General features: G+C 39.5%; 1 protein-coding gene across 1 annotated transcript in view; it reads right to left on the reverse strand.

The window, feature by feature from the left end:
- Positions 1-9,353, reverse strand: part of AKAP12 (A-kinase anchoring protein 12) — a 119,107-nt gene extending 109,754 nt beyond the window's left edge. Inside the window, exon 1 of the mRNA XM_036766573.1 lies at positions 8,827-9,353. Within this exon, the coding sequence (XP_036622468.1) occupies positions 8,827-9,018 (192 nt within the window). The 5' untranslated portion in view covers positions 9,019-9,353. The remainder of the gene's footprint in view (positions 1-8,826) is intronic.
- Positions 9,354-12,493: the final 3,140 nt, after the last annotated feature.

A 12,493-nucleotide genomic window follows, 5' to 3' on the forward strand; every position in this document is an offset into this window, starting at 1 on the left:
CTACTTTCAATCATACCACCACCAGAACTGTCCAAACTACCCTGAAAATATGCCTGGACTTCATTTTGTTCATACTCTCCTACTCACCTGAAATGGAATGTTTATCTCAATTCTCTTCTTGTAATATCTAACTCAGATCCAACTTTGTAAAGTCTTCTTCGACGCATGCTCACATATCTCTCCCTCCAACCCATCCCCCTCCACCCAGCTGACAAATTGGTTTTCCTAAAGCCCAAATCTAACTATGCCACCCTACTACTCAGTTAACTCAAGTAGCTCTTTGCCCTGCAGGATAGGAAATAAAATCCTGTGGCAATTACAGTTACAGCCTGTGTTCCTCATATATTTCCAGTCTTCCATTTTACTCCATTCCAAATACTCCATAATCCAACTTCCCTGACCTACTTGTACATCCTTACCCACAATTCTTCATTTCCTAACTACATGCCTTTGCATTGGCTGTAACCCATGCCTGGAATGTTCTCTCTTCTGTCCCTCACATCCTGACTTCCCAGATTCATTTAAGACTTGGCTCAAATCGTATCTTCCATAGGAAATTTTTCCTGGTTTTCTCTTCTCTCCTAAACTCCCATCTTTCTCAGTTTATCTTATATTTATTTAGGCTGTATATATCTTGTATGAACAAAGTTATTTGTATGTTGTTGCCCCTGCTAGAATGTGAGTTCCTTGAGCAACAGGGGATGGCAGGTTTTTTTTTTGGTCTTTCTTTTTGTATCCCTAGCACTCTGTATGATGCCTGGATTAATGTTTGTTAATCTCCTTTAGCATCCAACACAGTACTTTATATATAAGCAATCTCACTAGATTTTATGATTTGATTTATAGACTCAATAGAAAAGAAACCATCCAGGTTATTGGTAACTGATATACTTATTAAGTGGCAGGTTCCATTTCTAGGTCCCTAAAGAGGTCACAGTTCCTCTCACGAGGGGAACAGGAGGAAAAAATCCATTTGTTTAGGGTTTTTTTCCTCAGCCACAATCACCCCGTTACTTAGAACAGAAAGAACTAAGAGGGTATCCCTTTCTATCATCTTTCCCTAGCTGGTAGACATCAACGTTTAAAAATGAAATTGTAAATTGCGGGGGGGGGGGGGGGGGGAGTGGATGAGGGAGACAGCAAGAGAATCATTTTAATGTCTATTTGTAGTCTATTGTCTAGCACTCAGTAGGCACTTGATTGTACAAATGGATTACCAAAGATCTTCCTACACAGAATTAGTGCAATTTCACATTTCTGCACAGAATAAGGGAAGGCTATCCACTAAACTGCACAACAGAATTAAGAAGTCATATTTACATATCAGACAAGACTGAAAATGATAGCAGAAGTGAATTAGGCTTAGCTAGAATTAGAACTTCAGGTTTTTGTTTTGCTTTAAAAAGTAAACATTTGTCATAATTTGGAAATAGAAACAGGATGATAACCATTCAACTGTAATGTATTGGTAATAACTGAAGCATTTCAATAGTCAGAATACAGAACACATCTCACTTTTTTAAAGTAAAAATGAGACAGCGCTGGGGGGAGCTCAAAGGTGTAGTCCATCCTTGGTAAGTAGGAAAGATTCCAAGGGAGTTTCAGAATATTGTTTTCTCAAGGAGTGGTGGTTGTGGCTATCTGCTTCCTCATAAAGGGCAAGGGTTAGGAAGAAATCACTTCCAAGAATCAGCTCAGATAACTAAAGAATCGAACTACAGTAGAATACTATTTAAGAATATCTTTATTTGAAAAGTCAAAAAAGAAAAAAATAGGTCTCTACTTAAAATATCCCTTAATTGTAAAAGGGAAAAATCCATCCTTTTCCCCCTTAATGATTTAAGGATCTGCCAATCTGTAATAATTCCAGAATACCATCTCCTTTTTTAAAATTTACAAGCTTAAACTATACTTTAAGAAAGTAAACATAATGACACAGAAAAATAAGAATGATGGTAATGATAATAGCTAGTCCTTATGCAGCACTTTAAGGTGTGCAGGTATAGTGTATTATCTCGCTTTTATCTTCAGAGTGACCCTAGGATATAGGTGCTATTATTGCCATTTTACAGTCGAAGAAACTGAGGCAAACAGCAGTTAAGGGACTAGCCTAAGACCACCAATCTAGTGAGTGTCTAAAGGCAGGATTTGAAATTAGGTCTTCCCAATACCAATTCCAGGATTCTATCCACTATATAAAAGGAGCAATGATTTTGAAGGAAGGGCACTTTTATTGAAGGAGACACAAGAACTATTTACATTATACTTTGTCAGATCTTTCTTAAGTCCTTATCTCAAGCTCGATATGTTGTATCATTGACAGGGTAGCATGAACTTGAAATCAGAAGAAGCCCAGGTCTGCCATGTACTAGCTGCATGACTTTGGGCAAGCACTTACTCTCTGAGCCTCAATTTCCTCATCAAAATGTATTTAAATTCTATACCACAGTGGTAAAGATCCAAAATGAAATTATCATTTGTTTTGTAACTATACTTATATGCATATATCTATAGTCAATCCCGGAGGCACGTACACACACATCAGTGAAGCCAGGAGGCAGGCTCACAAGCCCACAATGGAACACACACAAATTTGCAACAGCTTATGGATATCATTCAACATTCAAGATCATAGGGAAACAGGGGGAATATCAACTGAAATCCACAAAAACCCATGATATTATCTCTTATTTAAACCTTTCAACAAATCTGCTACAAAGTAGAAAATTTTATTTCTTGTCTCTTTCAGTTCTTAAACAGCCAAAAGGTATTCAGTTGGAAAGAAAAAGCCTATGACTATTTCATCCTTAAAACAATTTAAAAATTCATAATACTTTGTAAATTTATTTTATGGATACATGATTTTTTTAATGTGACTCAAAACGACTCCATTCCCCACTCCACCCCCTAATATGAATTTTACTCTAATGTTTGTGTTTCATCCCTCTCATGCCTCATCCTTGGTTTCTGTTGACTATGCCAGTGGAGGGGAAGTTATGGCACATCCCAGCAAGCTGTAAAGACCTGGTGGACAGATGGTCAGAGGAACAGCCTGGCTAAATTTAGCAATGCTCATTAACGGAAGGTTGGCCACCAGGCAATCATACTTCTTGTCCATAGCAACCCATGAAGATCATCTATTAAAGCATGATGGGGTTGTGTTCTGAGAGTACCCACACCACTGAAATCACAAATCTTTTGAAGTGTTTTTTTTCTGTTAGTTTTTGGTTGCCTAATATTTTAAAATGAATTAGCTATTAAAAATGGTGACCTGTCATAGGAATGAATGAAACAATTCTTAAGCACTATGTATCACGTGTTCTAAATGCTAGGGATACAAATATAAAAACAAGAATGACACAAGCTAGGGCAGGGATGGCCCAGGGGAAGGCTGTTTTGATCTGGAAAGGCACAAGAATAGTGATTGACCCTTTCCAGGGGGAAAACAAACAAACAAATGGTAGTATTGATTTGATTACAGTTCCCAGACCAAGGGAGTAGGAGGAGTTTGTATTCCTAAGAAGTTTATGGCAAGAAGATGGCTAGGGTAGCCAACTGGCTGTGTTATGAAACATGATCTTTTCTGGGGCTGGCCATGGGAGTTTGTGGTTACTCATCAATCAGGATACCCAAGCACTAAGACAGAGCTTCCAAAACTGAAGTGATTAACAACCCCCTAAAGGTCTGATCTCTAGATAAAGAGGATCAAAAGATTAAGATCTGGAAGGAACTTTAGAGAATCATTTAGATCAAACCCCTCATTTTAGAGAAAAGGAAATAGAGGTTTAAGTAATATATACAAATTCATAGTGAGTAACAGGGACTAGATTTAACCCGAAATTAGGTGCTCTTTCCACCACACCAATAACTGGATTGTACTTCATTTTTCATTTTGTTTTGTTCTCTGAGAGATGCTGATCCTATTTACTTTTCTAAGAATACTAATTAGGAGTAATAGAATTCAGATCTTTTCCGTAACTGAATTTGGTATAAGCCTTGGCCACATAATCATGCCCATCTAGGTATCAATAAATGTTATTTAAAACTGTTCATGACTAATGAGAAGAATTACAGGCTTTTGGTGGCCACAACACATCCAAAATTAAACATTCAGTACTTCCTGAAGCATTAGTAGGGTTAAAAAAAAATTCCCAGACACCAATATTAACCCAGGGGAAAATTAGTATGACTACTATAGCCTAATCACCAATTATCTGTACCATGGAGATGACCTCCACTCCTAATTAGTTCATATTTTTATCCACATATGCTTGTACTTTAAAAGTCCACAAAACATGTATTCACCACCTTCTAAGGATCAGGTACCCTTTCCAAGAACCTGCTACATAAGTAATATAATTAGTCAGTCCTGGGGATACAAAGAAAAAATGAAATGACTTCCTATCTCAAGGACCTTATTTACACATTCACTGATAAACATGGTGTAAATTCAAAACAAAATTATACAAACCAACCCAGACTTGGAGGACCACCCCGAGACAATGCCTTGATTTGAACCCATCAAGGATCTACTAAGCACATTCCATGTTCCTGACACTATGATGAACACGGCCTGGTCTCATGGTTATTTCCTAACACTTCTAACTAATAATGGTGCCATTTTACTAAAATGGAATGGAAACATAACCAGCTTCCCTAGGCTGGCCCCCTGCTCAAACCTCTTCCCTTACTTCCCTGCCCCCAGCTGGGGGAGATAATGTCTCACATTGATGCAAAGGACTAGTCTATTTTAAGTTTACTCCAAACCTTAAACATCTTCAGGCTGGGAGAGAGAGAGATAGGTCAAGGGTTTTAGTGACAAAATTTTGAGTAATTAAGGATATGAAAGCAAAATGTGGCAGGAAAGGTTACTTTAAGTAGTTAATCTGACCCTCCATCACTAGTGACTGTCAAATAAAACATAAAAATAAGGACACTTTCAAAGATGTAACTGAAAGAATCCAACATACTCTTAGGCTGAATGTTACCCAAAATTAAGTTATAGGTCACATGAATGAAAATTAAGATGCTACTGAACTTCATTTATTCCTAATACAAGACATATGAGTACTAAACCCAGAAACCAGTCCCAGACTAGTGGGTTCTTGGAAGAATTCTTAAGTTTCCTTAAGAAAAAAATTTGCAACAAGTCATGTGTAGAAGATACTCTTTCCCTCCAGTTCAATTCAAATATTCTAATAGGTAATAAGAGAATCTTTGTATGCACTAAAGTGCCAAGGTGGGGCAACCAAAATCATTTGATCATTTAAGCCTTACTCCCTTTGACCTACTGGACTAGATAATGTAATTACTGTATCATCTTTTGATAGCCTACGCAGTAATTTGCATATCTTTCAATGAGTGACTAATTGAAAAAAAAATACAATTGCAACACAAATCCAACTAAATTTACACTTACTCTGAGCAAGAATTTTAGAAAAGTCCATGTATACAAAATTCCAGAAATTCTCCCTTACCACAGATAGCACCTGCAGTCCAAAGTAATCAATCACATTGGCTTTATTTCAAAGCTGCCTTGATAGCCAGAAATCACAAAGGAGAGAATGATGCGATTTCTGTCAGCTATAAAGAAATAACTTGTACTATATGCTGCTTTCCTCAAAACAACCTTGTTGAAATAGGTATTACAAGTATTATATGTTCATTTTAGGAAACAGCCCCAAAGTGAGACCCAGAGGTGAAGCTCAAGGTTAAGGAGCTAATAAATGGATAACCACAACTGATACCAAATTTCAATGTTCTTTCCATTACGCCACACTGATAAACAAAGGAATGGGAAAATGTGATTGACAATCTAATAGGTTGTGTCTAATTCTATCAATGAAGTTAAGAATGAACAAATGGAGTACAAAAAGGATAAGATTATAATGAGATAAAGATTTTAAAATTGAAAATCACCAAGGAAAAAGCTCAGCTCAAACCACACCCTTAAATCTCTCCACCCATTACAGGACAAAACATAATTCAAGCCAAGGTGAACCTATAAACATTATCATTTGGATCATTTGGATAATGAAGAGATTTGAAACCCAACTAATGGATATAACTAATCCATTTCGATAGCTATGTATGGCTAACTGGATATTGTCTACACAAATGAGACACATGAATGTCAAGAATAATAATCAAGAAAAATACCCCAAACCAATGTTAGTCTTCTACAAAGAAAATTAGGCAAATGTGCCAACATGGAACATAAACTAATTGGAATTTTATCTCTTCTGTCTTTTATCAAAAAGAGAGAAGTGCTAATGAGCAATTAAATGGCCAAAAGCAGAAGCAAAGGACCATGGGAATTCCCAAACTGGGTTAACTAGCACCCAGATAAAATTAAAGGACCAGACTTTAAGAATACCTCAAGGGAGCAAGCAAATTTTTGATTCGATTGATGTTAATTGTAGTGTTAAAGTTCTCAGGATTAAGAACCCTGAAGCCATTCAACTTGGATTCCTTTTAAAAATAGATTTAATACTTCATAGCACCTCTCCAATACTTCAAAACCATTCACCACGGCATTGATAAGGGTGCTTCTATATCACTGACACTCCTATTGACAAGCCCCCATATCCTCCAGCCCATGCTTTTGTACAAGGTCTTTCAAAGCTGCTGCAGTCAAAAAACATCCATCAGCTGACAGGAATCTGGGACTGTGCTTCTCCCCACTTAGGCTGGGCCTCCAAACAGATTCACTTTGTGAAAGTTGGGAGGACTCGTTTAAATGAAAAAAAAATCCCTGCAAATTTTCCCATAATATAGATAAGCAAAGAGATAATTTTATATTGGTTTTCAAACTGCTGTCCAAATAATATGCCAACAAGTTCATGAATTATGAATCGTTTTTCATTTTAAGAAACCACTTAAAAAATATACAGGGTGTCCCAAAGTCTTAGTGCAGTTAAAGCTTAGGAATGCACTAAGACTTTTGGGACATACTATATAACCATCTGTAGAGTTCTGCTGTTTCAAGATTTGAGGGCAGGGAGAAGAGACACTCTTTCTTGAGTAGGCCATTCTTGAGTAGGAGGACTTTAAAAGAATATAATCATATTCATAAGTCATCTCCAAGCTCAGAATTCTGCTTGGTGGTTTCAGAAAGTTAATAGTCAAGTTTTGAACACTTTTATTAAAATTTTAAGTTATTAAAATCCTAAGTTACTTTTTACTGTGAAAACTGGACTCATAACTAAAGTCATGGGTATAGGCTTTAAAAATGTCAAGCATAAAGACATTTTATCATTTATCATAACCTGAGCTGTATTGCCATTTTCTGAAAGCACACTCTTATCACCTATTTAAAAAAAAAACCAACCTTTTCATACCTTAATATACCATTTATTATCATTGCCTGTCAGCTACTTGAAATCAGCTTCAGAAGGCAAATACTAGTAGCTGGTATGATAAACAGGATTTCTTTAAGGCATTAGGGTAAAATGAGTTACGTCAACACCCTGATAGCAAAATAATCAGGAAACAAATAACTAGCTTAAAGGAAAAGCTCAATTTTTTTGAGATCAAGGCAATAAAATCTTAATTCTCATATTTAAGACCAAATGAAACCTAGAATGGGGGGGAGGGGCATCTCAATCTCTAACACATTAGTCTAGAGAAATTTCAAGACAGTAAAACTTTGCTTTTTCCCTTTGAAATTAAAATTAATTTTAATTGTTTAAATATTCAGAAATGAGTTTATACACTCTTCAAAACTGGGTGCTAACAGTCTTGCTAAAATATTCACACTTAATAGGAAATTTTTGCAGGTTCAATTCCTTAAAAAAAAAAATCAAAACCCTAGTGGCCAGAATCAGCTAATTATGTTGTCTTTCAAGCAGAGCAGTGTAACCAAATATTGTAGTTCAAAAGCGAAGTTATCTTCCCAGGACAAAAGTATACACACTGCGTATTTATTAATCTACAAACACATCCTGTGAGAACTTCCAAGCCTCTATTTATTTATCCAACTAGGTCCAAAGACAATGAACTGAGAGAAAATGGGTGGGGTGCCGCCCACTTTGGGCAACTTGTCAACCAGAACCGCTCTTCCCCCTTTGCGAAAACCGAGCCTGCACAGGTTTTCCTTGGCAAGGAGCAACCACACCGCAAGCATCCTCTGCATAAAGAAGGCGAGGTTTCTGCAGAGCACAGAGCAGCTGTCGCAGGACAGGGTACCAACACCAGTGTGGGCTTGGGCTGCAGGCAAGAGCTCCGGGCGTAGACATTCCCTCGAAAAATACTAGGTGAAATGAGGTTGAGGAGGACCCAGTCCTCTCAAACCCCCGCCCATCAGAACCAGAGAGAGAACTTCTAGTCTGGGGTCGATCTCACCTAATGACCCCATTTCCCCTGCGGGGGTGGGGGAGGAGCGGAGTTAAACGTCCGGTGGTCCTTTAGTCCCTGGGGTTTTAAAAGAAATAAAGCTTCCAGCTGGGGGTACTCTGAGTGCCGAGGGGGCTGGGGGCAGAGGCGGTGGCAGCAGCAGCTCGGGGAGGCCACCGGCCCAGTAGCAGAGAGCCCCCGCGAATCCAGGACAAGCGTGGGACACCCGCCCTAGCCCAGCTCCCCACTCCAAGGGGTGTCCAGCCCCGGGGGCAAGCAGTATGGACCCAGCCAGGTTTCGCCTCTAGCTCGCTGGGAGACCGCTGAAAGGGCCACAAAGTTTTCCCAGGCAGGCGGCGAGAATATATACGGGTCTCATCCCCTAGCTCCCTGCAGCTGACTTGCTATCCCAGAGCTGGTAGCGCCCACCGCCCTCGTGGATAGAGGGGCAGAACGAGGGAGTGTGGTGGGGGTGGGAGAAAGACGCTTTACCTTGGGGGATGCTGGGGCTGCGCTCGTGGCGCGGTCCCCCGGAGATTCCGGCGCAGCTGCTGCATCTGCAGCCTCAGTAGAGGGGCTGCCGTTCTCCTGCTCCTCCAGCACCGGGGCCCCTGCCTCTCCGGGCTCAGCCGCATCCTGCGGCGACCCCGGCGGCGCCGTCACTGTTGAGCTCCCCGCGCCCATGGCTCCACTGCGGTTCTTCTCGGGTCAGCCGCAACACACCGCACGCACGCACTCACACACCGCACCGATCTGCTTTCCACCAATCTCAAGGAGGCTCCCGGCAGTCGGCTGGGGAGCGAGGGAAGACAGGCTCCTTAGGGACCGATGTCCCAAGCCACTTGGATTCACCTGCCTCCTCCTCCTCGGGATGAGCCCGGACTGCGAATGAAGGCGACAAGCTCTCTGCAAACTCCTTTAAAAAAAAAAAAAGCCACCACCTCTATGCCTCCTCCCCCACCCTTGTTTTTCCCTCTCTTCATCACATGAGCTCAGCCCCAGACACGCCTTGCAGCAGCAGCAGGAGCAGCAGCAGCATCTCCCACCCCAAGCAATTAGGAACTACAACAGCCAGCAGAGATACCCCCTAGTTAAAGCTTTAACCCCTGCTTTTACAGTAATCTGGTCGTTACCTCCTAGAACATCTCCAGTACATCCAGGGAGTCCAGGGCTTTCATGGACATCCACCTCAGATTTGCTGGAAAAGAAAGGAAGGAGAAGGCAAATCTCCCCACACACCCGAAATTGGATTAACTGGGTTTTATTAAATGATTGATAGCCCAAGGAAAGGTCTTCCGTGTGGTGCCTGACCTTCAGTTCGCGAACAAGCAAACAAAAGGCCTCCCCTTCTCTCCTCAATTGTTTTCTATGCTAAACGTTTGTTTTTCCCTTCCCTTTGATAAGGCGGGGAGGGCGGAGGGTGAAGAAGAGGTTTGCTGCTGCTCTCCCCCATCCCGAAGCATCAACCCTGATCAAATTGCTTAATAGGGGAGAAGTAGCGAATGGAGTAGCAATACATTTAGACTATGGCTAGGCCTTGCAACTGGTGCCATTTCACTTTCACATACCCTCTATTCAAAAGGATGTGATGGCATCTAATCTCATAAATTAAATCGGCCTCGCTTCTTTCTTGGGGGAACACATTAGAAAAATGTAGCTGTGACAACATGGTCCTATCCTCTTTATTTTAATGCCATGATGTTGAAAATTACATATCTCCCTTCTCTCTTCCAAATAAAATGAAAAAACTGTGGCCAATTTTTTTAGCCTCGTGTTTATAAAATGATGGTCAATTAAGCCCAGGGTACAGTTAATTCCAATTTAAGTTGGCCTTGTTCTATTACATTGTACTCTTAGATATGATGCTATCGTATTTGAAGTAATTGATATATTGCTTGATACACAGACAAAATGATGGTGTGACAGATAAAACCAGGAAAAACACTCATCCTTTCTTCACCAGCACCTTTCCAGAGCCTCTCCCAACAACTAAACTCTGTATTTCAATGAATTACTTGAAGCACCTGGTGCAAGCAATTTCCTTTTTTTAAGTGGCACCCTCTTTTCTATTTTCTTTTTCAGTTTAATCATTACCCAGATTTAGACCTACTCAGACCACAACATTTAAGAAAGTGGTATTTTAAGGGCACCAGGTTCTGACAGGCAAAACTAATTGTAGTGGCAGGCATCTTAGGGAAATGCTGAAGATCATTCCTTTTAACAATTTGGTTAAGGACACAGATCGTTGTATCAGTGCCTAGTGTGTTCCACTTTCAACATGTTTTCAGAATCAGAATTTGTTTATTTTGAGGGAGTGGACAAGCACAAAGTCCTTTGGGATGTATTCCTTGAGAAAGATTTTTTTTTTTTTGGTGTTAAGATTTCCATGTATTCAGTTCATTTTGATTTTTGATTTTCAATCATTACTATCTGATTAGTAAACTCATTATTCATTCCATTTCTACATATCCTAATTGGAAATCCATAATGACATTACATTGAAAAGCATTCTAAAACAATTCTCTTCTCAACTTGCATTTATATCCTAGTGTTTTATTGGGATTGGAGAAGAAAGATTGAAAAGACTAACTGATGCTTCATCTTAATATTTAAATTCCAACATTTAAATATTATCATTCCTGATACCTTAGCATATAACAAAACCGCTGCCACAACTTTCCTATGATATTCAATGGCCACTTAAATCCAGTCTTTTGTTGTTGTTGTTCAGTTATGTATGACTGGTCCTGGAATCAGGAGGATGTTCAAATCTGGCCTCAGATACTTGCTAGCTTTGTGACCTTGGGCAAGTCACTTAACCCTGTTAGCCTTGGTTTCCACACCTGTCAAATGAGCTGGAGAAGGAAATGGCAAATCACTCCACTATCTTTGCCAAGAAAACCCCAAATGGGGTCACAAAGAGTCGGACACCACTGAAATGACTTGAAAAACAAAGTCTTGGCTCTAGGCTGGCTGCCGTAACCATTGAGCACTTAGCTTCCAAATCCAGTCTTTAGTAGATTCTTTTAAAAGTTCCTCATGTGTAGTTATATTTATATTTGAAAAAGTTGTCACAGCATGCCAACAAAGTACAATTCACCAAATCCAGCCCATATATGAAGATCTTTTTAAATATCCAGGGCCATACTTCCTTCTATCAGCATCTGATATGCAGATGATGCAAATTGGTGAAATAGTAGAATACTTACCAAAATAAATTGTAATTTAAATAAGCTCGTGAACTCAAGTAGTCTTTATTCTTAATAGCACTCTGGTGAGATCAGTTATTTTGTAATCTGGAATACAAAATAATTTGCTGGCACTAGTGAACAGCTCTAGGAGTGATACTGGTTAACTTTACAGTAGAGAGAGAGGTTTTCTCTATAAGCTCTTATATTTTGACATTCTGGAATATTCTTTTCTCTTTTGTATAGATTTAAGGAAAAAAATGAGTGGAATACTTTGAAGATTCTTAAAGAATTGCTGTAAAAATCATTTTATATCCACCTTGGCTAAAAGATTTTCCATTCTCTTGGATCTCCTGGCCTTTGCTTTGGAAGCACTATAAAGTCACAGTTCTTCCCAACCAAGCAGAGGATCGTGGAACCTAAGAGCTGGCAAGAAGGGACCTTTAAGGTCATTTAGATCTAATCTCCTTCCTCATCGAGCAGGTAAGGCAATGAATGCTGAACCTCAAGTCCACCAAAATTTATTTCTTTGAAAAAACAGGAGAGTAGCTGGGTTCTTGAAATCCACATGAATGAAGACATTTCCAGAATTGTTTGGTGCTGGAGGAAAAGGAACTGTATGGATTTCATTTCAATTCAACAAGCACTTAATAAACACTTAACCATGTGCCAAGCACAATGCTAGGTGCTGGGAATACAAAGTCAAAAATGAAAAACAGTCCCTGGCCTCAAGAATCTTACATTCTACTGGGGAATACTGCATGTAAACAAATAGCCAACCATAATTTAAAGAGGGCAAAAGCACTAAAAACTATTTTAAACTTCTGGTGCAATGCTTTAAGTTATTCCTCTGTAGAAGTAGCAACAGTCTCTTCTTCACAATATCTTCCTAAAAAAATAAGGCACAAATAAATATTGATGTTCTTCCTCTCCTACAGTGGGTACAGAAAGTCAGGTTCCTTCAGGTTCAT

The sequence above is a fragment of the Trichosurus vulpecula genome, chromosome 7 (assembly GCF_011100635.1).
Source record: "Trichosurus vulpecula isolate mTriVul1 chromosome 7, mTriVul1.pri, whole genome shotgun sequence".
Lineage (NCBI taxonomy): Eukaryota > Metazoa > Chordata > Mammalia > Diprotodontia > Phalangeridae > Trichosurus > Trichosurus vulpecula.